At 42.2% G+C, this 24,322-nt stretch overlaps 1 protein-coding gene across 1 annotated transcript in view; it reads right to left on the reverse strand.

The window, feature by feature from the left end:
- The window catches only part of LOC126393411 (potassium voltage-gated channel subfamily H member 3-like), a 200,137-nt gene that overhangs the window by 47,568 nt on the left and 128,247 nt on the right, over window positions 1-24,322 (reverse strand). The window contains exon 2 of the mRNA XM_050049569.1: window positions 7,055-7,288. Within this exon, the coding sequence (XP_049905526.1) occupies window positions 7,055-7,288 (234 nt within the window). The remainder of the gene's footprint in view (window positions 1-7,054; window positions 7,289-24,322) is intronic.

The raw sequence follows: 24,322 nt of genomic DNA on the forward strand, positions 1-24,322 counted from the left end.
GGTGCAGACTTCCATCTGTGTCACCGCTGATGAGGAAATACAGCGAGTGCTGGACGGAGCAGTGAGTGACAACAACCCCGCCCACATTTAAGAGGACTGTCTGAACAGACCGAGGGTCTAGGTACCATGTCTGAAGGCTTACTGCTGGTTCCAGAGGTGCTGGACTGACAGACATTTTTCAGCTGGGTCTGTGTCACTGTGGTGGGGGCAGTGTGTGCAGATAAACAGTGTTTGCTGCACTCCACCTGAACATCACTGCAGTGAGGCGAGCAGTTAAACCACTGAGGTTAATCTCCTCTTCAGGCTTTACAAACTTGGGTCCACATTCTGTATAATAAAAGGAAAAAACATTATATACATGTGAAGCATATAATTGAAAGCACTGCACCAGCCTGGTGTTATATAAGAGACAATTATAGAATTACAAAAACCGGATCCTTTAAAAAGAAGTTCTATTATAACACAATGTGTGAGTTGGTCGTGAGTAGGTTCAGACATCCCCTCACTGTGTCTCTGTGACTCTGTCCATTCATTCCTTATAAAGATGTTAATCAAAAAAATCTGGTCACAGTTCTATGCACACCTTACATGTTGCACGTGCTGCAGACCATTTTCAGCACAGATTAACACACATTTAGGACAATGTATGAAACACTGTGGCTCACTGATGCAGTTCTAATAGTTTTTGGAGAACAGTGGAGCTCTGTGGCACAGAGGCTCTAGATACACACACACACACACACACAGCACTACCAGGATCAATCTATTATTGGTTTGGTTCTTTGCATGTGATTTGTTGACACTATAAAATGGTGAATATCACCAGCCTTTAAATAATGCTGTCAGACGAGAAAAGGGACCCCCTGCTGGCTGCTACATAAATGCATGAAATCAGGCTAAAACAAGCTGTTTTTGGTTTTCTGTTTCCCACCTGTAATCTCTGACTCGTGACTCTGTGGGCTGCATGTGGCACACTGCATACTGTTTCCTCCAACTCCGAGACTAAATCCCAACAGGGGATCATGCGTGTAAATAATGCATTTAAGCAAGCGGGAGGATTGCCTCAATAAAAACATCAGCCATATCAAGGCTGGATTTGTCCCTGTTTGACTGGAACACCATGGTACACAATAATAGGACTGAAACAACACATACTGTCGTCTCTTCTGCCGCTCAATGCATAACTATAAGCATGGTATAAAGATAAAGAATGAATAAATATTGATTATGTATTACTTGATTAGAGCACAGCTTTATTACTGACAGGCTATAACAGGTTTGTTCTGGTGTATTTTTTTGTCATGTGCTTATGGTTCATCAGTTCATGCTTTTTAGTTTTCATTTTAATAAACAAGTCAGCATTATCACTGACGTCTTTCTTTCTATACACCTTACCTACAAATTTTAGAGACATTATTTACTCTCTTGCTCACTTAGTGTCACTTCTGTGCACCTGCAGAGCAGCCACCTCCCACTTAACTCCTTTATCAGCCTACATTAGGCTCATGTTTTACCTCTAAGTACCACATTCTCATATATTTCATCACCAGGAGTCCACACAGTCAGATAAATAAAAAGTCCTGGTCACAGTTCAGGTATAAAACCCTGGCAAACCACGGAGAGCCTCTCCTCCTGGATTCAACTGATCGACAGGTGGCGATAATGAGCCAAGAAAAGCAACAAAGGCAGAACAAAGAAGACTACAAGCTTGTAAACATGGATGTACACAATGCAATAAATGTAAGTCCAAAAAAGCAGGAGGGTTCCTGGTTTGAACCCAAAGTGTGAATGGTTGTCTGTCTCTATGTGTCAGCCCTGTGATAGTCTGGTGACCTGTCCAAGGTGAACCCTGCCTCTCACCCAGTGTCAGCTGGGATAGGCTCCACCCCCCCGCAACCCCTAACAGGATAAGTGGTTACAGAAAATGAATGATGTTAAAGAGGCAACAGACAGCACCTTTTCCTAAATATATCATGATGAAAATAATGTGGGGTGCACAGGGCAGTGGCCACAGTAAAATCAGACTATCAGCGTTTACATAGGTTACTTAGTGGCTTTGCAATAAGCTTCTGCCACCGGTGCCAAAATTTCACGGGAAAAAATCTGCTTTACAGCAGGAAACGTGTCATGTATTGCGAAACTGGTCGGTCAGCCAATCAGGGACTGGAGCTGGTCCTTATGAGGAGTTGGGCATGAGATAGTTGAGTCACGAGCACAATGGCAGACGGACAAAGTTTGGAGACAAGTGAAAAACGGCCTAGCAAAAGAAAAGGAGCTCCTCTGTGTGAGGAGGCAAAGAAGAGCAAAAAGGAGAGTGATAAAAGAAGAGGAAAAACAAGAGTAAACCTCAGTCAGGCGTTCAAGAGATGGAGGGAGCTCCGTGACCAAAGAGGCTTCAAAACCCATGTCCAGCTAGCTTTCTTTCTAATGGATCAGTAAGTAACACGGCTAAATGTTAGCTAGACCAGAGAGGACTGTACTGTACTGGCTGCTAGTTCATTCCTAGCTGGCCAGCATCGCAAATCGCCGCAACCAGGGAGCGGGTAGCGAGTGTTGGTCGGCTGACATCCTGGTTGCCATTCTACGGCAGCCCTCGGACAGTGATACCCCCCTCCCTTCCTTCTGTTCTCTTCTCACGGAGGCAGCTATCCACGCACATCGCCCAGCTAAGTTACGCCCAGCTAAGTGAACACTGGACTTTGTTTCCCATTCAATTTGAGCTCCAACCGGCCGCATGGTTTCCATACGGTAGCGTTTATTCTAGAATGGGGACTGTTTACATGTGCATATTGGTATAATTCCACTGTGTCTACTGTTGTTTGTACTGGTACTGTACATATTGGTATCATTTACTGTGAGCTGTTTGTACTGGTACTGTACATTCTGCTATAATTATTTGCATTACTATTTGTTTTTTCTTCAGATAAATCTGATAATTGCTGCTCGGTCTCTTTACTCATTTATTTAGTAGAGTGTCCACACACCTTCTCATTCTACATATACATAGAGGTATACTGGTGGCTTTACAGCATACATTTTATTTAATTTAGAGAGTCTAATAGAGCCATATTATTGATTATCTCTGATCCCCACAGTCAAGTTGGTCGTTGCGACGCAGCACCTCTGACGCTAAGTGGCGCCAAATTTAAAAAAAAAAAAAAAAATCCTATCTGTTGCCTCTTTAAAGTTTGGTGCTAAAGCTCACTGAGTCAGTGGTGCGCCAGACTAGAAGTAAAAGCCAATTGTATTTAACATTATTTTGTGTTTGTTTCCTTAAAAAATTAACCAGTTAGTTCCCAGTTGATGGGTGTCGGGCTACCAAAAGCAAAATTAACCAATACTGATATCCCTAACTTATACTATTAAATAACAAAATAAAAAAACCCAGGTCAGTCAGCCCGATGGAGCTGAGAGGACACTGATCATTGGCAAATCTTCACAAAGGTGGCAACAAATGTGGTCGCTAAAAAAAGTACCACTTTGCCCATCGGCGGACCATTCAGGAAATGAACTTGGCGAGCACAATTAAAAACAAACAGATTTTGTTTGTTTACAAGTACACTCCACAGGGTACAGCCTTGGTACTGTAGCAACCTGACTTTTCATCTATAGCCATCAACAGGTCATTTACTTATTTTCTTTTATTCCCACTTTTATTCATTGGCCTGTAAATCATGTTTATATTAATATAATATGAGTACGTACTTCTCAGTGGATACAATTTTAAAACTGTGCCCGAGGCATTGGTGAGAGAACCGTGGTGATCTGAGAGAGCGAACTGGATATGAATGTGTTTATTCTTCTGCTTGCTCCCCCGGGGAACAGCTAATATGCTAATGTGAGCTCATGGAGAGCTGATAAAAGCATGAAACACTTCTAATTTGTCATTTGTGTGTGTTTGTGAGACGCAGGCTTTTATAACCCTGTGTTGCTCTTTGTTACGGCCTTGTATCTCAGAGGAGCAGATGTGTCCATGACTTCCTGTGTCTCTCCTCCATCTATACGTGACTCCCACTCCTCTCATTGTGTATTTGCGGCCTGGGTCTTTGCTTCTTTACGCCCTCACTCATCTGTCTCCCTTTTTATGAATAATTAATAAAGGGTGGATGAATGAGCAGGAATTTTTCTCCTGCTGTTCTTCTTCACGGCTCTCTTCTCTTCTCAAGACTTTTCACTTTCCTGTTTCGTTGTCTCTCAAACTTTCTCTCATCAGCTCACTCAAAGGCTTCGACAAACCACACCAAGAGTTCAGACGTTCATCATCTGATGGCATTCATGTGAACTTTTATGTGTTTTCTACCTTTTAAAATTACTCCGCTGACTGACTGCTGGAACATTTGATTGTTGTGGATTCTCTTATGGTGAAACATGTGAGGCAGCCACTGCTCGATGAAAGCTCTTTAGACTTTGCACATAAAAAGGTGATGGTTCCCTTTAATATATGCACGGCTCAGTAATTCATACGTTCATTCCCTCAGTCAGCTCAGCTGCACAAATGAAATCTGGCATAGCACTGAATGTAAGGGATGTATAGTGTTTGTCAGCAGGATTTCTTTAAGAATTCATACAGGATTGTTAGAATGGTGTGTCTTATATCCATTTTATTCATCCAGGGAAATTTTGCTTAAATGTGTGAACTATGCAGGAATAATTGGTGACTGTTTTTATACAATATCACCTGACAAAGTGAAAGTCAACAGCTCTCATTTTGGAACAAGCTTTGTCCACTTGGCATTTGGCACTGTGTTTGCAACTTTTGTAGCTTCCCCTTTGATGCCTGCTGCTTACAGTCTGGCTCCTGGTCCCTACCTTTTTATAAAGTCCTGACCAAACCTGCACGTTGTTCCCAGAAACGCCCCGGTTAACCTTTAATTGATTAACCACCAAGAACATTTTTGACGGGTTTCGCAGGTTGGTTTATAGCTTAATTTTGCTACTCATCAGTTTACTGCACTGCGCACCATCTGGATCAATTACCATCGTCATATCTATTACCTCTAGTAAGACTGTCGTGACTCAACAGTGTTGCTGTGGAAACCCGCCCTCCGGTCTCCCCCAGCTCGCCTCGATGAATAAGCAGCTACATTTTGAGCAGGAAAACCCCTTTAGCATTGTTGACCATGTTATCATTGTTAGCTCTGTTACCACCGTTAGCAGTGTCAGCACAGCTAGTGGTGCTAACATTGTCAACAATGCTGAGAGGGTTTTGTGATTCAAAATGAAGTTGCTTGCTCATCGGGGCGAGCTGGGAGGAGAACGGAGAATGGGCACAAAGTTTCCTTCCAACACAGTCTCACTCCAAAGTTGTCGTCAAAATCCAGTGCTTGGTCAGTGACTTTAAGCATCAGACAGTGACGAAAAAAAAACGTCCTTTCATGTTGGCACGATACCAGGCGAACGCAGCGGGACAACAATGTGAGTTAAGCGGGTAAATGTCCGAGTAAGGCGGTTGGGAGGGATTCCTGTAAAACTGTAAAGTCAAACCCTTTCCTTTCTTTCCTAAACCCAAGAAACTGTACACAAACTGTGCATTTCCTGTGAAAATAGAAGTGTATTTTGAAAACAGACAATGCATGTAACAGGCTGACGTTGACACGGCGTCCCAGAACGTCAACAACCAACACACCCAGGGTACCTTGGACGTCATATGTGGACGTGGAAAGTCCATGACCAAACGTGGACATGTGACGAGGTCGGACTGAGAATGTGTTGTGTTTTGCCACCAGAACGGCATTAACAACTGTAACCACAGAATGAGCAGCACAACTAGCTAGCTAACGTTAGCTTCGTCCTGACCAGGGTGGTGCGCAGTGCAGAGTGGCAAAGAAACCAGTGGAGACGAAGGGTGGGCAGTGAGCATGTTTCAACACTTCGGCTGTCAGTTAGCATATCCATCAGAAAATAAAAGGCAGAACAGTTAGGCCTACATCACATAACATGAAAATTTCACCACCTCTAAATAGAAGGTGCTTTGAAACTCATCCTCAGCAGTGATTCACATTCACCATGAAACTTTCTGGCTCTGTCAGAAAAACATTATGAGATGCAAATCCTCCGTTAGCGTCCCAATTAAACAACCGGAGGGTTCATCTCTAGTTTAGATCTAATCACTGCCACAGTTTCCAAAGAACGTTGCAGCGGTAACAGTCCACATGGTACACTGTATGTAGGAATGTGCTTTCACCTGATTTAAAATCATCCCCATCCTCGACCTTGCACACATCTGCCCCAGAGCGAAATCACATATGTGCGACCACACTCAGTAATGCATAGAGTACATGCATTCACACATGATGGAGGTCGTTCCAAAACATTGGGTCTGTGCAATCATGGAGGCAACACAAGACAAGCAGCCAAGGACCTTTACAGCGGGGAGATTTATGTTCTGGACTCTAAACTGATTTTCTAAGGTTTTTAAAGCGTTTATAATTACACTGTTATGAGTCTGGAGATGAGAGCAAGAGGGGAGAGGGAGAGGGGATGACATGCAGCAAAGGGATGCTGGTCAGACTTGATTCCAGACTGCTACTCAGTGGTCAGCATCCACTGGGCATACGCTCTACCAGGTGATCCACTGGGGTGTCCCAGGATATTGTAAATCATATAAATGTATGCAAAAACTGACACAAATGTAAATATTCCTTTAATCAAAACTGCTGCAAATTGTTCATTGGTAGGTCAGGTCTAGGTAGCAGTCTGGAAGCCGCCATGTACCACGTTTCAAATTCTTTTTTCACTTGACTCAACAAGAATTATTTGAAAAATACACTTGTGGCTTTAATAAATAGATTTTTTAGATTGAGTTGAATCAAATGACCTCCTGCAAAATGAAGGTGCTACTTCTGCCAGTCTTAAAGAGCTCATCTGCAGCTCTTCAGCCCCCACATATGAAACTGTAAATTCATTTCTGCACTGAGGTTAAGTGGCTGGTGAAGAATGTCTGAGAAGATTATTTGGTTTTACACTGTATGAATATTTAAGCCTCGGTGGTCTTCACAAAGGACTCGCAAAACAAGAGTAATAGCACACACACAGATTCTTGGTCCAGTCTCACCTTCCTTCTTGTAGAAGACCAGCTCGGTCTTGAACTCCCTCCTCTCATCCAGGGCTCCTTGGATCTGAGCCGTCAACCGGTCACTTGTTTCCGGGCCGTACAGGAAGTGACAGGCGCAGCTCTTCTGCATGAGCTCGGCTCGGGCGTAACCGGTGAGCTCGCAGAAACCGTCGGAGCAGTAGACGATGGGATAGAGAGACTGCACCTGGGCGTTTCCCAGCACAAAGTTGCTGTCTGTAGGGAGAAGAAGAAAAGAGTGATCAATAGAGAATTCAGGCCTGTAAAGTCTGATTTGTGAATTGCTCTGCGAGTAGACATCCAGCGCGAACTCTGACATGTTTAATATGAAGCTATGGTTCTCATACACAACCTTCATCACAAATGCTTGTTGAAATACTGTTATTATTGCATCATTCCTATTTCTAGTTAAAGTATCTTGGATTTTCATTGAAAATTCCATTTAACCAGGGTTTGAATGTTACAGAGACTTTCACAGTCCTGCAGAGAGTAAATTACTCTGAACTCTGAAGAAGAAATTTTCAGTTTAAGTGGTTAGGTGAGAGCTGAATCCAAAAACTATCCATTCTCAATCTTTAAAAACTCATGGGTGAATTCTCAAAGAATGGACCGCACCATCAATTGTGCATCACTTCCAACCGCTGTCTGGCCGTCTCAAGGTCTGATCATAGACTGTTTAGAATAATAATACCACAACTCGCAGACAGCCGTCACTCAAGCAGCCCTGCTCTGAACCTGGCGTGACTTCAAGTCTTAATAAAATGTAAACAGGTGAGTTATATAAAAACTTGCCCACTGTGCAGTTGTCATGAATGTTGAAATTACCTACAAAAACCAAATCTGTTTCCTGTACCAGTCTGTAAACATGTTTATTTCTGCTGTAAAGTTGTGCATTTTTACACAGGGATCAATGGGGACTGACTATCTTCTGGAACCAGCCTCAAGTGGCCGCTCAAAGAACTGCAGTTTTTGGCACTTTTGCGTTAGCTTTATTTTTCAGCCCTGGAAGCCGCCACACGGGTCCAATTTACAAAACATATTGATGATGATATTACAGTGCAAACACTGAAGTTGTGCAGTGCAATCTGCCCTTCTTTGCGTCAGATTGCAATTATTCACGTGGCAAAGTATAAATGCTGCCTTTGCGGTAGGAACACAGCAAGATGATTAACAGCAACGAAGAGGTGCAGAGGCATTCCTCAAACCTTTAAGGCAAGGATAGGTGACAAAGAGAAACCATATTTGGCATTTAATATTATAGTCTGTCAGTGCAGTGAGAAGTGGTGTCAGTTACCACCAGAGTTGGGTATAACAACAAAGTAACACGTTAGAGTACTTTGATTACTTTTTGCAGTAACGAGTAACCTAACACGTTAGTTTGCTGTTTGAGTAATCAAATACTTAAGTACATTTTCAAACAAGACATCAGTTACTTCCGTTACTTTTAGAACGCTGGTCCTTCAGCTCCAAAACAGCAACGGCTGTCGTTTGGTTCTAATAACGTCAGTCTGAAAGAAGCCACGGAGCTTGTGGCTCGCTACGTGGTCGGAGAAATGCTGCCGTTGTCTATGGTGGAGTCTAAAAAGAGGTGGAGGAGGACTCGCTGACAGACAGGTCAGACTCAGGAGGACTTGCATTATGCCTGGTACACACTACATGACTTTTTGCCGTTCTGAAAGTCACTATGTCACATTACATGATTGTGGAGTCATAAAATCGTGCCGTGACTTTTGCCGACAGACATGACACACTACACGATGGTCCACATGTTATAAGGGGCTTTTAATATGAAAGAAATTCAGGAAGTGTTGAGTTTGAAATGACTGCGCTATGTGTTAACTTTACAAAGACAACGGAGCGGATAAAAAGTAAATATATAAACACACAGAGGGATTAATGAATAACGGAGCGTCTATAATGTAGTTTGTTTCAAATGAAGCTGGGAGCCTCTGCAGTTGTGGTGAGTAAAAGCCCCGCCGCTATTTGTTAATGTTATTACTTTATGTCCGACCGTGAGGATGTGCCATTGTTTGCTAGCTTGATGCTAATGACAGTAACGTTAACTCAGCGGGTTGACAAAGTGCCTCTGCTGTTTCACACCGCAATTCCCCCTTTTACTCTGTGTGGTAACATCCCTAGAGGACATATTAAAAACGCTGGGGTGTTGTTGTCATACAGTTGTCTACGGCAGCAGATCATTTTGTGTTTCTACTGGTCAAAGTGACGGCTGTGATGGGAGAACTGGATCTCAGTGAAGGGCAAGTGGTCCATAACTTTAATTTTGGAGACAAAAAAATGTAGGCTTAGCGCCCTGTGGTCCATTGCCCAATAGGAAATGTAGAATACTCAAAAGTACTTTAAAAGTGCTTGAGTTACTTTTCTCAGGGAGTAACATTGGAAGTACTTTTAAAGTACCTGAGTTACTTTACTTTGTAAAGTAATTGGTTACTTTTCAAAAAAGTAACGCAGTAAAGTACTTTGATTACTTTTAAAGTAACCCTTACCAACTCTGATTACCACCACCTCTCCAAAGATGTTAATAATTGCACTTTAACAGTTTGTGGTTATTAGTGCTGTTTTTGCAGCTAATTTGCAAAGAAAGGGGCCAATTTTGCACCAAATGCAACCTAGTCAACAGAAAAATATTGGCATGGTACATTTCTGCAAACCATGGATATGTTAGAGTTGCACGGTATTATGTGGCGAAAACATTTGAACTTTACATTTAAACAAAAATGTAGTTAACATATCGTTAGGTTTTGAAAAAGATCATGGTTTGGCTTAAAATACCCATTTTTGGTGGCACAATCCTCGTTTGAAACGCAGCGACGTCTCGGTAAAAAACAACTGCTTTTCATTGCACTATCCCCGCTGGAAAATACAGCAACAGGTCGCTAAAAACACCTACGTTTGGAGATTGAAAAGCCACAGGAAACACAGCGATGTCACACTAAAAAAAACAACCATTATTGTTGTTTGTTGGTCTTGACAGAAATCTGCAGTTTTGCAGGCGGCTGAAAAGCTGCTGGAAAAACAGCTACGGGTGATGAAAAATTACCCACACATGATACGTAAGAAACATACACATGTAAAGTAATTATGGTGTGCAGAAATGTCCAATGCCAGCATTTTCTTCTGGCGAGTTGGCTGCCAAATATACGAATATTACCTGAAATTGAATAAAAGCTGCTATTTGCTTGGCAGCACAGTTACATTTCACCCTCTGCAGGTGCTTTGAGCATCACAGTTTCTTTCTGTCTTATTTGTGTAGGTTTACTAGCTGCAAAAGCCCTGCAATCTTTCTGTGAATTCCCCCGTCACATTAAGACTTTCACCATATTTGTATCCTGCATCTCTCACTGAAACACTGTGTTAATTCCTCTCAGAATATTCAAACAAGAAGGCAGCCTCGCTGTGAGAGAGGAGACAGACTGCTGGAAGCACAGCTGCTGGTGTCCAGAGCACGGACACCCAGCAGATCAGTAACAAGAATCGATCGGGTGAAGTAAACACTGTCAAGAGTCATCACAAAACCTTATGAGGTTTCATTCATTGATGCGGCCAACAGCACATCCGCCCTCCCTCCACTAACAATGTTGTGTATGAGCAGGAGCATGCCTGGCTGATCCTCTCTTTACTCGCTTTACAAACACAGCTACGCTCTCGGGCTGTTGATTGGTGATCAGCAGAAGATGGATGTGTGTGTGTGTTTGAATGTGTGTGTGTAAATACCAAGTGGAAAATTTTGCCAGTGCACATTCAGCTAATGGCCCCGGGCATGTAGATGGGTGAACTCTCTAAAATGGACTATTTATTACTTTGTGCTCAGGCGTCCACATTGATCCATCAATTCTGAAGGCCCTCAAGACCCCCTTATTAAATATTTTATGGCCTGATGTGTGAGGTGTGCGTGTGTGTGCGTATTTGTGCGCCATTGCCTGTGTTGCTTTGAGCTCATCTGACAGCTTAAAATGAACCGTTGAGACGAGCAGCTTTTAAAATCTGAGAGAAATAAACGTCAGGAGGGAGGGATACATGTTTCTGAGAACAGAGAAAGGTGGATGTATACATCTGAGTGCATCTGTCAGTGCAGGAGTTTGCCCAAGTTGCACATTGTCATTTCTCACACTGGCAGCAACAATCCATCTCCTGAGCTAATTACTCCCATGACTGACACTTGCACACTTCCTCTGTTTCCTGCTCTTTGCTTTCTCTTTCTAATCTCTCCGGGGGGATGGCAGCGGTATCCGGTGATGCCAACGAAAACACCAGATAAACAGAAGTGAAGATCCCCTTCCATTAGAATCCATTAGAATCCCTGCTGGCCCTCATGCTTCCCGTCTCTATCCGTCCTGTGGGAACCAACCCTGATGTCATCCAGTGCATCCTGTGGTTGGATATGCAACCAGGCATGAGACACGAGGCTCAGAGGCCAACGCTCGACTCTCAGTAATTATCACTACAACAGAGGTAATATGCTGTTTACCCAAGATAATTAACACACATATGATATATGATATTGTGTCCAGTGATTTTGCCTCTGGAAGTCAATGAATTTACAGTATTTCAAAAGATTTGTGACAGTTTTGATTCAGACTAATATTAATTAAAACTGGCATTATTCTTTCTTTTCCCCTGAAAGACCAAACTCAACAAAACATAATACTGTCTGATTTTCCACCACTCAGCCACAAACTACTCCTTTCCTACGGATGATGTAAATCTTGCAGCACCGACAATACTGGATAAACTTCACCCAGTAGTTACCCACAAAGCAATGGGATTGTTTTGACCCTGTGTCAGTGTTTATTCTCTACATTACTGTTGAGTTATTTGCCCAAACTGAAACATAGTATGGTTGTTAACTTTAACAAGACAGCCCATGGCCACAAAAGTTTCTCTGTGGCCAACAAATACCACCTGTGTGTGGCCCACTGTGGCCATTAAGTTTTATGAAGTCTCTTGAGAATGAGACTGCGTGTCTAAATGAGATTACCTGTCTAAATAAATGTTTAATAAATGTAAAAAAAAATCCTATACTGCTTGATTTAGTTTAACATTCTACTGAAACACTGGTTTTTGTATGTATGTATGTATAACTACCACTTAGCAAACCACAAACTCAAGCATGCGACTACATGCTGTAACAGAACTAACAGCTAACGGAGATAAACACAGAAGGACTGAGAGTTTCTGTTCAGAGGAACTTAAAGGATAACTTCGGTATTTTTCAACCTGGGCCCTATTTCCCCATGTGTATGTGTGCGTATGATTCATAGGTACAACTTGTTTTAAAATTGGTTCAGTATTGAGGGAGGCGGATGCAGCCGGCAGCCGCGAGGTAGATATGGGGGCAAATGTGTCCCGTATAAGTTTGCGCATTAAAAGTGCTTTTATTCGCCACTTACCGGTTCAGATCGCCAGGGCTATCTCTGTAAATTGCGCCGCCTCCTACAACGCTGCCTCTGTTTTTGTCTTTTATGCAAGAGGTACATTATCAATATCTCCTCCACAGTCGCCATGTTTGTTTTTGAGTTTGTTGTTGTCATAAACTTTTGACTCTGGGCTGCCTCCTGGTGGATATATTGGTTAACATCCATGCCAACGTAAAGGGCGCATGGAAGTATGTGGGCAGTGACGGTAACATCGTTTGAAACGGACGTATACATTTTCGTATGTAAAGGGAGCATAAATGAGCCTTAAGACACCGCATCGTCAGCAACATGGTCATGCAAATATTACACAATAAAAGCCTCATGTTGACAAATGTAGAAACGTTGTCACAGCGCTCTTATTTTGAGACGAAAACAGGAAAAGTTGAGTAAAACAGAAGTATTTATATTTCCTCATGTCTGTGAGTGATCTAGACATTGAAACTGAAATAAGTTAGAGGTGGTATAATGTCAACAAGGTTAGCATGTCTTGCGGAAAAAAATTAGCAAGCCTCCGAATCTCTCGATGTGCGGCCCGAGCCTAAGAGACATCAGGGTTTGGATGCACAGGTTTGGTCTGTTCATGGCATTGTTGACGGTATAAAAAGTAAAAAAAAAATACAAGCATTTCCTTTAGAATGAGATTATTATTTGGGGTAAATCAAGTGTTACAAGAAGAGACGGACCAAAGAAGAAGGTTCAGCTAAGTAAGTAGAAAAACAATAAATCAAAGTCAGAGAGCTTTAGACAGATGGCACTTTGACATAAACTATGATGGCATGAACAAACACAATCTAACTCAGGTTTCTGAAATGATCAAGCAGTCACTGTTAGCTCCTTTCAGGCTTTCCAGTCTTATTTTCTGTTGCCAGGATACAGTTTTCATGTTCATCTCCTCTTAATGACTGCCCTGATACATGTCCATGTCTCCACCCTACTGTCAGTGTCATTCCCCATCTCTCTCTGTCTCTCTCTGTAACCGCTGCATTTGTTAAATAGAGGTTCAACTCCATCTTCCATGATCGTTCGTGTCAGTTTCCGCTCGGTCCCACTCTGCTGCCTTCGTCTCGTTTCATTCCCGCCTCAATTCTAAATTCAGAGTTGGTTTTAATGAATGTCTTGCGGTCTGTCTTTTGCAGTTATGTCACTTTCTGTGGGGTCAAACGGGGCCGTGAGCAACTTCAAATACAAACGAGAGGTGCTGGATCTGACCTTGTGTGCAAGAATAGATACTGTGTGTGTGTGTGTTGTACTAATTGTACACCTGTCCCTGTGTGATTAACGGATTGATTGGCTGATCTGTGTGCACGTACAGATGAAACGTTCCTTTGTTTTGTTTCTCTTTTGCTGAACTGTATGTGTGAAACTTCACCCTTGTTGTAACTGAAGTCATTATTATCTGTTTGTTTGTCATTATAAAAGGTTTATATCTCGTCTACTGTAGGAGGTGTGGGAATTATTCATGGTATATGGACATGGCTGTAGGCTGAACGCTGTGCTGTCTAAATAGCTCCTGGTCATATTTACACAAACTATGATGCCACAGCAACAAACACCTCATCTAAGCATCGCAGACAAAGGCTGATTTTTAGTCGGCCTCCAGCTCTCTTGCTGTAGAAGTCGGGGACCTGTTGGTTTGTGAGGTTTTCATTTCTTCAAGGGCTTATTTTTGCTTTCGACTCTGGATGTGTGGGCTCAATAAGTCAGAGTTGGAGTGGCCTTTAAAGAGGATTAGAGTGAGGTATGAGAGGACAGTGAAGCACAGGACATACTCAAAAAGTTCAGAACATTTGCTCCTGTTCATGTTCGTCTCCTGAGAAGCTACAAGGGCAGGAAACTCTATAGACTAAAGCTGTGTGCACACCCAGAGACAGAAATATGAATTATTTTTGATTCCTGAAGTCGCACGTACACCTGATTCTAATTTATAAATGTCAATAATTGTGGAGCTGAGCCTCATTCCTACTCCTACAGGTGTCCATAAATAGATGTAGAAATGCTCTCAAGCAGCTGTTTGTGTGTTAATACCTGTGCCTGCCCCTCCACTCATTAGACCTGTCAATGAAAGATACGGCAAGGAAGTGCAACGTCACAGACTGTGTGAGGTCGATAAGATTCTCCAACAGAACAGCTGTGATTATGCACGGCTGTGGATATTTGTGGCGTCCGTACCACTTATCCATCACATTTCTACAAACCATCATCACAGTAAAATCTCCACCATCATTATTATCAAATGTCAGAGTGATGACCAACTACAATCACTGCCTCACAGTTGCATGCCTCCGTGCTAAATTTAAGTTGCACTTACGGTTTCCATCCATGTCTGTGAAAACCTTGACGCTTCAGTTGCACAGTTTTAAGATTAGAGTCAGTTATTTAGTATCTGACTAAACACTTCCCCTCTGTTGCGGAGCATGGCGTTGAGTAATGGCCAGAAAAGTGTTTTTGCAAACCATTATGATGTCACAGTGAAGTTGACCCTTGACCTTTTGGATATAAAATGTCATCACTTGAATCACATGAAGTTTTGTCATAATCAGCTTATGCATTATGGCCAAAAACATGTTGTGTGAGGTCACACTGACCTGTGACCTTCGACTACCAAATTTGAATCAGCTCATTCGAATCCAAGTGGACGTTTGTGCCAAATTTGAGGAAACTCCTTCAAGGCCTTCTTGAGATATTCATCACAATAATGAGATGGTAGCAAGGTAACAGTAACTTTGACTTTTGACTATCAAAATTAAATCAGATCATCATTTAGTCCAACTTGATGTTTGTGCCATATTTGAAGACATTCCTCCCAAGGCCTTCTTGAGACATCACGTTCACGAGAATGTGATGGCCACAGCTATCACCGGCACAGATGAACAATATGAATAATGAGCAAAATGGATGTTTTTGCGCTTGTGCGTTTTTCTATATATTGTGCAAAATGTGTGCACTGTAATAAAATCACTACTCAGACATAAAGCTGCATGTACCCACTGTGAAACGCAGCCTGCGGCACCACCTAACCCAGACAAATGACAAAGCTCCAGCCATGACTGGACATTAAAGTGAGCCTCTCCAATCCCATCAAGTCGTCCAACGTCTTTGTCAGGGAAACATCTGACAGGCTACCTGAACAAAAATCATAATCATGTCGAAACATGTCTGCTGTGAGGCCTATTGTCCGACCTATTGTCCAGCCTGGATCCAAAACAGCCACCTGTGGAGAGATCTGCAGTGTGGTTTCATGCAGCACGGCTGTGTTCTCAGTGTGTTGTCCTGTTGTTTGTCTTTTGTACAGTAGAGGAGCAGAGGAAATCAGTGAATTAAATTCCTAATATGTTTTTTCCTCCTGAAGTTGTTGCATGCCGATGTGCATATTCTTCAGCTAAGATGCACACGCTGTTTAAAGATTTCTATATTTCCTCTTTTGTTTCCGAGAAGTTTGTTTAAGTTTGAAAACACATGAAAGGAGCTGGAGGAAACATCCTGAAACCCTGAGGACTAATTTTTCCTCCCTCTACTCGCTGACAGCGGCGGAGCTGGACATTGTAAACATTCAGGGCTCAGCCGAAAAGGGGGGCCCTGGGCATGCTCCATTTACATCAGCTATACGCACCACTTTTCACGGGAATACCTAAAAACATGCACAAAATTTAGGTAAAAACAACTGTCACCAACTGTCCTCTTCATTCTGAAACCACTTCTCCTCTGTCAGAAGTACAGTATACAGCCATGAGGAAGGATAGTTACTATACTTGCACCAATGCAAACATATTTCCTGTTCAAAGTGTTCTGGACTGTCTGTTCTGACATACTGTACTGTGTCCTCACAAATTACATGCAAATTACTGCTCTTGTCTTCTGACTTTTACGCAGTAAGTGCTATTTCTTGTAAATCCGTCGTGTTAATGTGCACACCATTTAAATCCAGCACAGGAGTGGTGGCCTCTGACCATATAAAAACTACTACACAGTGTGGTATCTAATGAATGTTAATAGATTTAATGGCTAGAGCAGAATAAATGCCAGACATAAATAATATAGGAACTGAGGATGTTTATTTCAAATAACACGGACCAAAGCCACAGCGTTTATGGCCAAAGCTGACAATAAAATGTTATGTACCATATATGACGACATCATACTATACTATCAGGTAATAATTAAAATACAACACAGAAGCCTTTAGCACACATACAACAAATCATAACTCAACTGGGATCGACTGAATGAGAGAGGTTACACGCTGAGGTTAGTTTTAAGGTATGAATTTGTAATCGCTACCTTAGAGTCTTGGAGTTAAAGCCACAATGGAGTCAAGGATCCCGGGGCAATACTATACCTGCACCTTGATATCATATTTTATTTATATATTTTATCTTGTGTGTGTGAGAGAGGGAGTGTGATGGGATTAAAAGTTCGCCCCGAAGCAAGAGTTTAACCGTGCAGCTCTTCTCGGGCGCGTTCTCTCACCACCACATCACAAACTGCCCTGTGGCACTCACACACACGATTATAATGAAGTGCTTTGAGAAACTGGTTCTCCAGCACATCAAAGACCACACACCAGCCAGCCAGTGTGGACCCCCACCAGTTTGCATCCCCTGCCAACAGATCCACGGAGGTTGCCATCTCCCCTGCCCTCCGCTCAGCCCTCACACACCTTGGAAATAACAACACCTACATCAGGATGGAGTTTGATGATTTCTGCTCAGTATTCGCCCAATTACCCGCCGGAAAATAGGTTGGCAAGCTCAGCACTCTGGGCGTGAGCACAACTCTGCAAATGGATATTCCTCACCAACAGACCCCGGGACCAGCAGGAGCACCACATGACTTTCCTTGTGTTAAGCATCCTCACCCTCTACACCCATGACTGCATCTAAACCTGGGGAGAATTCACATTAAGTTTTTTAGATGACAACATACCGTCACCAGCTGGTTCGCAAACATCAGTGAGACTCTGTATCAGGAGGAAACCATACAACTAACAAGGAGGTGTACAGTGAACAACCAGTTGCAAAACATCAGCAAAAGTAAGGAACTGATAGTCAAGATGAGGCACCCTGTGAGACATGTGAATACACTCTGATGTGTAAAATCTGTAAAGTTAAAAACATGACCGTTAATTGCAGGTTGGTGAGAGGAGAAAAACTCTCCACACTCTTACTTTCTACCACCACCAACCCAGTCACCAGAATAAAAGTTGGCTGTGTACCTTTCTGAAAACCATGGATACATTCCTCGCAGAAAATGCAGTGACGTCTTAGTACAAAGAAAACTACCATACAAAGTAAAAATAAACCCACTTTAGGTGGCACAGTCTCTGTGGGAAATGCAGCGATGGCTTGGAAAAAAAATTGCTTTTTGTGGCACAATCCCTGCAGGAAATGTAGTGATGTCTTAGTTAAAAAAACCAATGGCTTTAGGTGGCAAACCCCCCCGCAGGAAATGCAGCAGTATCTCCGTAAAAAAACATCCACTTCAGCTGTCTTGATAAAAAACAGCAGCCCTGTGGGGCACAATCCCAGTCGGAAATGCAGCAATGTCTCGGTAAAAAACAATCGCTTTTAGTGGTATGATTCCTTTAGGTAGCATTATCACCATGAAAATGCAGCCTGATAGGTGATGAATGCCGGCAAGTGATGGAACAATATCTTGGTAAAAAGCAACTGCTTAAGGTAGAACAACTGTGGTGAAAGACACAGCGATGTCTCTGCAAAAACAACCTCTTTTCAAGGCACGATTCCTGCAGGAAATGCAGCAATGTCTTAGTACAAAGAAAACTAACATACAAACAAACAAAAAAAATCTACTTTAGGTGGCACAGTCTCTGTGGCAAATGCAGCGATGGCTTGGGGAAAAAAAAACAAAAAAAAAAAACGCTTTTTGTGGCACAATCCCTGCAGGAAATGTAGTGATGTCTTAGTTAAAAAAACAATGGCTTTAGGTGACAAAATCCCTGCAGGAAATGCAGCAGTATCTCCGTAAAAAACACAACCACTTCAGATGTCTTGATAAAGAACAGCAGCCCTCTGTGGCACAATCCCAGTCAGAAATGCAGCAATGTCTCCGTAAAAAACAATCGCTTTTAGTGGTATGATTTCCGCAGGAAATGCAGCTATGTCTTGGTACAAAAAAAAAAAAACAAAGAAATGCTTTAGGTAGCAAAATCGCCAAAACAACCTCTTTTCAAGGCACAATTCCTGCAGGAAATGCAGCGATGTCTTAGTACAAAGAAAACCAATATCCAAACATCCGCTTTAGCACAATCTCTGCGGGAAATGCCGCAACGGCTTGAAAAAAAATTACTTTTTGTGGCCAACCACTTAAGTTGGCACAATCCCCGCAGGAAACACAGCTATATCTTGGTAGAAAAAAAAGCAGCTGCTTTTAGTGGCACAATGCTGGCAGGAAATGCAGCAATATCTTGGTGAACAAACAGACAGACATATCAACCAACACAGAACCAAACTTCCTGCAGGGATACAGGGGTGTAAAAAGCCAAGAGAGCAGCTGTGCCTCTTCACAAGACTTCACGATTCCCTGACCAGCTCCTTGTTCTTCTTTGGAGCAGCAGCAGAAAGTAACCTGACTGGTCTACATCACAAGCTGTCTGATGCAAAGCAGAGAATCAAACTGGTCTAGTCAGAGCCAAAATCTGAACACCACTAGTACCCTGCTAACTGGCATCAGTAACACTGATGAGCTGTTTGTGTCGAGCCCACAGAATAATGAAGGCAAGTAGTCGCCCAAGTCACAACCTGTTCACCCTGCTGCTAAATGTGCTACAGTATCAGCAGACTACACGACAGCCTCCACCTTTTGTTCCTCACACCACCATAAATAAAATACTCTCACCTCCTTCTACAGGAGATACATGTTATATACTGTACTGTTAGCTGGTAAATCTCTTGTTCTTTCTCCCACGTTACAGGAGCACAGCATTCCACAGATGGAAACCACTGGAAGAGGGTTTAAGGGACAGTACGTACAATCCACATTACATCTGGTCCATTAGCAATAAAAATCCAGCTTAAGTAGTTAGCTGCTAGAGTCTATTATTACCTGCACAGTTTTTAAGCTTTCCTTTCCTCTTCTCCTCCTTAGCAGCATGTCAGTGGCCATTACTGTGCTCCCCTTATACTGTCAATCAAAGCTCCTACAGCTTTCCTTCCTTCGTTTTCCTGCCATGTAGCATCTATTAATTTCAGACTTTACCACTGTTCTGCTCTCTAGACATTTCTCTGCAAAGTGCTGAGACAAAATAAGAAAACTGTTACTGTGGCATTTAGAAAAGCTAACATAACAGATTTTATTTCCTTACTTGTTATTGGTCAATGTTAACAACTGTTGCTGCAACTACAACCACTGACAAATGAACGTCTCTTGAAATAACCGTCCCCAAAGCAGGGTATCTCAAGAGATGACAGCCAAATCTTTCTCTGAGATACCATCACATAAAAGTGTCTCTGCTGGTTGCTCAGATAGTTCACTGATGGTATGAACTGTCAGAGTAAATGATGGGAGAAATATTCTTTCAGCTGTTCCTCTGTCTCTTTTCTTATTCAGTTGTCAAGAGCTTTCAACTGTAGTGCAGCCGCAGCAAAGCTTTTGTTCATCACCCTGCTACATATTCTACACCAGCTTACTGCTAAATATTTTCTTGCTTGAAAATCTGGCCTTCAGATTCCTAGTGTCACAACAGTGTCTCAGAGACCAGGCTGAAGAGCTACCAGTTTGGAGAGTTTCCCCACAATACAGCACTTCTTTCATACTTTTAAACTTGGTATTCACGGAGGCATATAGCTTTTAGCCTCAAGTCCACACACCTCACAACACGATGCCGGCTCAACGCTGCAGTAAACATGGACAGAGTCCAATAAGCGATATAAATTCAACAAAGAACATTTTAGTTTGTCTTGTCCTTGGTAAAAAGCTTTCAGCATGGTATTTGATAAAGTAACATCATGCTTCTCCTGTGAGAACAAGTCTACAACACGATGTATTTTTAGATACTCACATTTCTCGTGGATCAGCAGAACAAACACTTAACAGAACACAGTAATCTTTTGTAATTACTTAATAAATATAAAGTCTGGGGCCAAGTCCGCACGTATGTGGGTACTTTTAAACCAGAGATGACAGTAGCCATCAGCCTGTTTAGATGCACATCTAGAAGTATCGCATCGGAAAATTATGATGGAAACGCCAAAATTAAAATTAAAATCCTCTGATTCGCACAAACTAAAATACACTCGCTTTAGCCGGGTTTTGGTTGATTTGAAAAAATGTTGATTGGCAAAACGCAGGATGGAAACAGTTATGTTCGAATTAAGTCTGACGTAGCGCACCTCTCTCCATGGTGATATCCACACTCCGGGTCGGGAAGGTGGTAATGCATTTACAAGCTGGTTGCCAACCGCCAGAAAACGTAGAAGAAGAAGAATGCGAGACTTGTTTTGTTTCCGGTTCTGAGGAAAACTTTGTAGTTTTCACCAAAGAACGTACATTTAATGGAAACACACAGGATTCATATTTCTTTAAATGCACATTTCCCAATGATTCGAATCACTTTTGGATGGAAACATAGCTAATGTAGGTTAATTTTTCATTAAGGGCGGCACAATTAAAACACAGTCAAAATCTCAATATGGCCGAGTGAAATATTTAAATCACAGGAGCTGCAATTTTTTGATAAACTTAAAATTTGTCACAACTGATTCCGCTTTCTGCATTTTTTAAGTCTGGAACGTACGAACGACGGGCTTGAGACGCAGCCTTGTTGAGGACTTGACTCAGATTAATCTGATCACGTTTGATTCGGCTGTGGGAACGTCTTGCAGGATTCGAGCCCAGGACCTTGGAAGACGAGCGCTCTAACCACTATACTAGGGAGGCCCCTTAAAAGATGTCACAACATACAATTATAAATGAAGCACTGAGGTGCTACAGAGATGCATCCGGCTACAAATTGTTTTCCAGATGTAGCCAAAGGGAACATGCAAAAATAAAAATAAAAACACAAAATGATGTGAAATACAAGAGGTGCTATCATTTTAGTCCGACGCTCCATTGACTCATTGAGCCTTTGCATAGCATTTTGAAGACCAATCCAATCGGAGGTTGTGAAAACTTCATGTTTTGTACATATATTTTCCTTTTACTTTATTTTCTGTAAGCTGTGCTGACAGACATGCTCATCCCCTGCCTCCACCGGTTAGCTAGCAGCTCAGCACCGGTAGCTGTGCTAATGGTGCTAACAGAGCTAACAGTGATTGTATACTTAACGATGATAAATTAGTTTTGTGGCTCAAAATGAAGCTGCTTACTCAACCAGGGCAACGTGGAGAGAGACCGGAGGGTAAGCACAGTGTTTCTGCAGCAATGCCACCATGGGTCAGGATGGCATTATCAGCGGTGATCACCGAATGAGCGATGACGCTTGTTAGCTCCCACCTGACCCAGGCGATATGCGGTACCAAAGATACTCTATAACAAAAGATAACGAATTACAAGCCACACCAAAGGTATATATATACATACAACACTAATACACTACTGGTCTTCTAAGTGGGCGTGGTCTCCTCTCCTGCTCATTTGGAAGTGTTTTAAGCATCATGTGGATGGATGAAAATCTGATTCAAAACAATACAACACTATTACCAGAACAAAGATAATGTGTAATATCTGTGAATATATCTAATATCTGATATCAACCCCGTACAAAATCATATCAGTCTAATAATGTTCTCTATTCGCCCTCCAAAAACAGTCAAAGCAAAGAAATAACTTTGAAATAATAATTTTGGTATTGCTTTGGTACATTTCGTTCAGGTTTCACTCATATTTCTATTTTAATTTCTGTGTGTGCGGTTGGACGTCGGCAGTACTGCTGTGAAACCAGAGCAACAGTTGAGCACCAAAAGAGAAGAGATTGTGTGTTGCCTGATCTCATGAGAGAGGGAGACGTGCCTCAAACAAAATTAATTTTCACCTCATTTGTCTTTCTGAAAAATACCATTTTAGTGTAATATGTGATGGAGAGCTATGTGGCTTGTGAAACCTGGGTCCAATATTTACTTTGAATGGGGAGAGAGAACAGGTCATAATCTGCACTCACGTTCACTTTTGTCATTAGACTGAATAGACTCAGGAACGCTACTGATCTCCTAAAGCGGCGGGGCCGTGGTGAGACCCACGTGACACAGATACCAGATGTTTCTGGCAATACAGAGTGGTTGCGACCAATTAACCCGTGTAACATGAATACCTTATAGCTTTACTGAGAGTAGCCTACAACAAAATAAACCTATAGATAAACCATCAAAGGATTCTTGGCTGCTAATGGATATACACTTTACCATTGACATCCCAACTGGCTATTAAAAAGCTGACTTGAGATGACAGCAGCAGCGTTATAAAGCAAACTTTCAGCCACTTGCAGCTTCCTCTGAGTGGAAGCACTTTAGCCATGTTTTCAGGAGGCTAACAATCTGTCAGTCGTACCTAGCATTTTCAAAGAGCTCCGCTTTCCATGTCCACGCTCCTGCTCCATTTTGGAGAGTATCTGTAAAGCCACCGTTCCCCTGGCTGTAAAATGGATGTGGGTTTAAAATGGGAAGGAGGAAAAACACTGTTTAAAATGTATCTAAGTTTGGTTATGAAGTGGGACAAACTGCTCTATATTTATCTTTTTGCTTCCCAGGGCATTTAGCAGAGGAACGCAGCCTCCGTGAGTTGTGTACATTATAAACAGTTAATTATTAATTAGCTAATTATTTATTACCACAGGGTATTTGCTGTATGATGGATGGATGGTGTGTGTTTGTGCTGGTGCGCAGGGAGAGATGGACAGGCTGAGGGATCTATCCTGCAAACATGCCTGAAGGCACAGCAGCTGTACAGCCTTGATGAATAATCTAACACGCTGGCCTGGCAACAACTTGAGATGATTGCAGCCCTGGACAGTGTGTGTGTGTGTGTGTGTGTGTGTGTGTGTGTGTGTGTGTGTGTGTGTGTGTGTGTGTGTGTGTGTGTGTGTGTGTGTGTGTGTTTATGTGAATGAGAGACAGACAGAGATGTGAGGTTACTTATGCTGCTTGCACTGATTTTTGAAAAATTTGTTATTGGATTACCAGACTTTGCTGATGAAGTTGTGATTGAATCATTCTTCCATGACCCTAACTTGTGATTGGATTATGAAGCATCTGGGCGGCTTGAGGTGAGACATAAAGTGCATATGTAAAGAAACAAACTGACACAGTTTATACGCTTACAGACTCAGATGTGTACAAGTAGGGATGTCCCAAGCCAATTGATATCGGGGGAGACGCAGTCAGCTTTGAAATAACCTCGAATCCATTTCCAATTATCTTACATTTGGACTGTTTTCGGGTACACCAGCTGTCAAAACACCCCATTAAAACACTGCTATCGTCTCCTGTGTTGTAAGAAAGTGAACCAACAATTGAACAGTAGCCAGCGGTTCAGTTAACGATATGACAACATGTGTCACGGAGCAGCTTTAAGGTTTTAGGCACAACCTTTGTGGGGACCCCTGCTGTGAACATTATGAGCCAGCAATCAAAATAATGAGCTGGAAGTGGTTTAAAGATGCATTAGATGCACAGTTGGTATAATAATCTTTGTGGGATTAGCCGTACTGGCACGCCTTTCAGTTTACAGGGAGTGTTTATGTGGAAAATACAGACATCTTAATGGAGGAATTCTCTACACCTCCTGCTATAAATTCCCCTCTTTGGTTATTCCTGTCAGCATCTGAGGAAAAAAACCCTTTGTGTGCTCTCAGAAGAGAAAT

Source organism: Epinephelus moara, chromosome 7, assembly GCF_006386435.1.
Source record: "Epinephelus moara isolate mb chromosome 7, YSFRI_EMoa_1.0, whole genome shotgun sequence".
Taxonomy (NCBI): Eukaryota; Metazoa; Chordata; class Actinopteri; order Perciformes; family Serranidae; genus Epinephelus; species Epinephelus moara.